Source organism: Pundamilia nyererei, unplaced genomic scaffold, assembly GCF_000239375.1.
Source record: "Pundamilia nyererei isolate P.nyererei 1_Seehausen unplaced genomic scaffold, PunNye1.0 scaffold00225, whole genome shotgun sequence".
Taxonomy (NCBI): domain Eukaryota; kingdom Metazoa; phylum Chordata; class Actinopteri; order Cichliformes; family Cichlidae; genus Pundamilia; species Pundamilia nyererei.
Window position 1 is genome coordinate 25,694 of NW_005187626.1, and position 2,978 is coordinate 28,671.

The 2,978-nt window shown below is 48.6% G+C and overlaps 1 protein-coding gene across 1 annotated transcript; it reads right to left on the reverse strand.

The window, feature by feature from the left end:
• Nucleotides 1-404: 404 nt before the first annotated feature.
• map1lc3c (microtubule-associated protein 1 light chain 3 gamma) lies at nt 405-2,676 on the reverse strand. Its single transcript, XM_005748551.2, has 4 exons — nt 2,536-2,676; nt 2,409-2,464; nt 2,226-2,332; nt 405-725 (listed from the first exon to the last, which is right to left on the reverse strand). The coding sequence occupies exons 1-4, from the start codon at nt 2,663-2,665 to the stop codon at nt 563-565; spliced, it is 456 nt and encodes a 151-aa protein (XP_005748608.2). The 5' UTR covers nt 2,666-2,676; the 3' UTR covers nt 405-562.
• Between the last annotated feature and the right edge of the window lie 302 nt (nt 2,677-2,978).

Here is a 2,978-nt window from a genome sequence, read left to right on the forward strand (position 1 = left end):
CATGCCTTAAACATACAGATGACTTCTGTTTGCGACCTTTCACCCTCTTATTTGAGCCAAGGTCAGCCACCAGAATCATCACATCGGTTACAGCTGCAGTTCAGTTTATATGCTGCTCTACTTCATCATTTCTCATTAACAGTCCGCACTTATGTTTCTGATCTTCTGCAGAGCTCCTGTCCGTCATGTTGCTGTCCTGGTACAGTGATGCTGCCCTCTGCTGGACACAGTGGAACCACATCAAGCTCTAAGACTGAAATTATAACCAGTTCCTGTTAACAGGAAACAAACAGTTCTTTATAAAGCTTCAAGTATCAAATATTCACAGTGAGAAGGTGAAACGATTCATGTAGTGCTGAGTCCAAGTGTCTCCATCCACAAGCAGAAATCATGAACCAGCAGCATTCCTTAACATCAAAATATTTATTGGATGAACACGATTAAAATCCATCTCGTCCAATCAGCGTGTAGAACAAAAATTACAATATATACACTCTTTTGTATTTACAGCAGCTGAGGCGAGCAGCCTGTAACGGGAATAAAACCTGAAGCAGGACGAGCTTCATCGTCCGAACATCTCCTGCGAGGCGTAGGTCATGTAGAGGAAGCCGTCCTCATCCTGGTGCTGTTTGTACACCTGAGCCATGGTGAGCGACATGCTGGCCAGCCCTCTGTTGTTGATGAGCAGGTAGAAGGCCTGGCTGGGCAGCAGCGCCATGCGGTTCCTGAGGGGAGGAGCCAGAAGGAGCCACCATTAATCAGAGTCAGCCTGCAGGCTGTTAGCTGCATCAGCACAACAGTGACGCCAGCACAGCTGTTCAGTGAGGCGAGCACGCGTCAGCCATGTGCAGATTCCAGCTATGATTCGAGCATTTCAAGCATTCGTGCTCACACTGGGGGGAGGAGCACATGGAAACTGAGCGAGGGCAGAGTTTAAAGTGAAGCCTGTACAGGTATTCATCTGTCAGAGCCAAGATTATGCAAAAGCTCCATTTGTCAGACTGAGGAGCAAGTGTATGATGAGCGACTGCAGCTGGAGCACCGGCTTCAGTAAAGATACGATCATGTACCACAAAACATGAGACGATCCAAAACATTTGCCCCTAAAGCCACAACTTTGACCCTCTGATCAGACTCAAAGTAGAGCCCAAAACTCATTCACTCACAACAAGATTTGCTTCAGCGTCTATATTCATACTCTGAGGGGGAATCATCCAACCGTTAGATGAGCCAATTGCTCTTTCCCTTGAGGTCTGATATCCAGGCCTCATTTCTGACAATCAGGACAAGTCACTAAAGCCAAATCAGCCCATCAGTGAACCTGAGCATGTGGAGCTGGTGTGCAGCTTTCTCAGGAAACTCCCACAGAACTTTATCGACACCCAGACGTTACAGTCAGTGGGTACGATTGTGGGGCAGCGAGGCTGAGACACCAGACCTTTGTGTTCTTAAAATAAAACTACAGTACGTGTCTTTATGTTCACATGATTACAACTACTGAAAACTCAATGTTCCAAATGACAAACCGTTACTGGACGCAACTCAGGTTCTGTGAGTAGACCGAGCTCCTCGATTGGCTTGAGCAGCCAGCCTGTGCGCTCTCTGCTCGAGTCAGATCACTGAGTGATAAAGACTCTCGCAGACATTACAGAGGTTTAAGGTTTGACAGACATGGATTAACTGTTAAGACACATCCTGTCACTTCATGTTTACACAGCAGCTTCCTCAGGCCATCATGGCAGTCACAGATCCTGCTGTGTAAGCATAAACAACAACAAAGGGGTCAATAAAAGTGAAAGAGCAAAAGACTCCAAGTCAGGGGTGTCCAACTCCAGGCCTCGAGGGCCGGTGTCCTGCAGGTTTTAGATCACCCTGGGGCTTCACACCTGAATCACATGATGAGTTCATTACCAGGCCTGTGGAGAACTTCAGGACATGTTGAGGAGGTCATTTAGCCATTAAATCAGCTGTGATGGATCAAGGACATCTAAAACCTGCAGGACACCGGCCCTCGAGGCCGGGAGTTTAACACCTGTGCTCCAAGTGAGGGGGGGGCGTAAGACTCTGGAATAAAAGCTTCTTATTTTTAAAATAAACATTAACTGATGAATTCACCAGGAAAACATTTCTCCTCAGTGTAGAACTGAGGCGTGAGTATTGTTGAGCTCCGAGTTCGTGTTAAAGGACTCCAGCATGTGTTCAGTGAAGCTTGCAGGTACCGGTACCTGATGATGGTGAGGAACTGCGTCATGGTGAGCTCCTGCGGAACCAGGAACTTGGTTTTGTCCAGCGGAGGCAGATACTTTTCCTTGTCGTACCTCTCGATGATGACCTGCAAGGCGCAGTGAGTGGGTGAGAACATAAAACACACCTTCTCGGACTCCGCGTGAGCCCCACCGCGCGCTTACCGGGATCTTGTTGGGGAACTTGGCCCTGATGCCCGCCACTTCCCGTTTCCTCGTTGCTGTGGACAGAAGAGAGACAGTGAGTTTGCTGGACATCAGTGTTGCTGCTGCTCGCGGCGGTGCCGGTTACCTAAACTCTTCCTCAGCTTGAACGGTTTGCTGTGCGGCTGACTTTTCTCGCGCGACGCCATGGTACGTGACGTAGAACCGGGTCCACATGCTGCGGAGCGAGCGCGAGTTAAATAGAGGCTGCAGCGCATCAGCTGATTAGCACACGGCAGCATGAGCGCGATTTAATTAGGTTAGAGTGCGGAGCACGGCCAGCCCCAGCAGCTTTTAGGCCCAAGGGCAGCAGACAGCCCCCTCCACCCCTCATCCTGGTTATTAAACAGGATCATTGATAATGTGCCTTTGAGAGAATTTAGAAAATGTTTAATGTTTTTCTTTAAGGACAGAATTTGTTCACCACAGTTACCACATGTTTTTGTCTTGTGGTAGAGTTGTTACTCTTCCACATTGAAAGGAGCTGGCTGAGGTGCCTAGGTGGTTCAGCATCTGCCTCAGATGCCTCTT

Bases quoted from the DNA above. Each gene is read 5' to 3' on its own strand.
- map1lc3c (XM_005748551.2), bottom strand. From the start codon at position 2,665: ATGCGCTGCAGCCTCTATTTAACTCGCGCTCGCTCCGCAGCATGTGGA. The intron at 2,465-2,535 runs GTAACCGGCACC...TTCTGTCCACAG, and splicing joins CAAGCTGAGGAAGAGTTTAG to CAACGAGGAAACGGGAAGTG. The intron at 726-2,225 runs GTACCGGTACCT...TCCTCCCCTCAG, and splicing joins CAGTTCCTCACCATCATCAG to GAACCGCATGGCGCTGCTGC.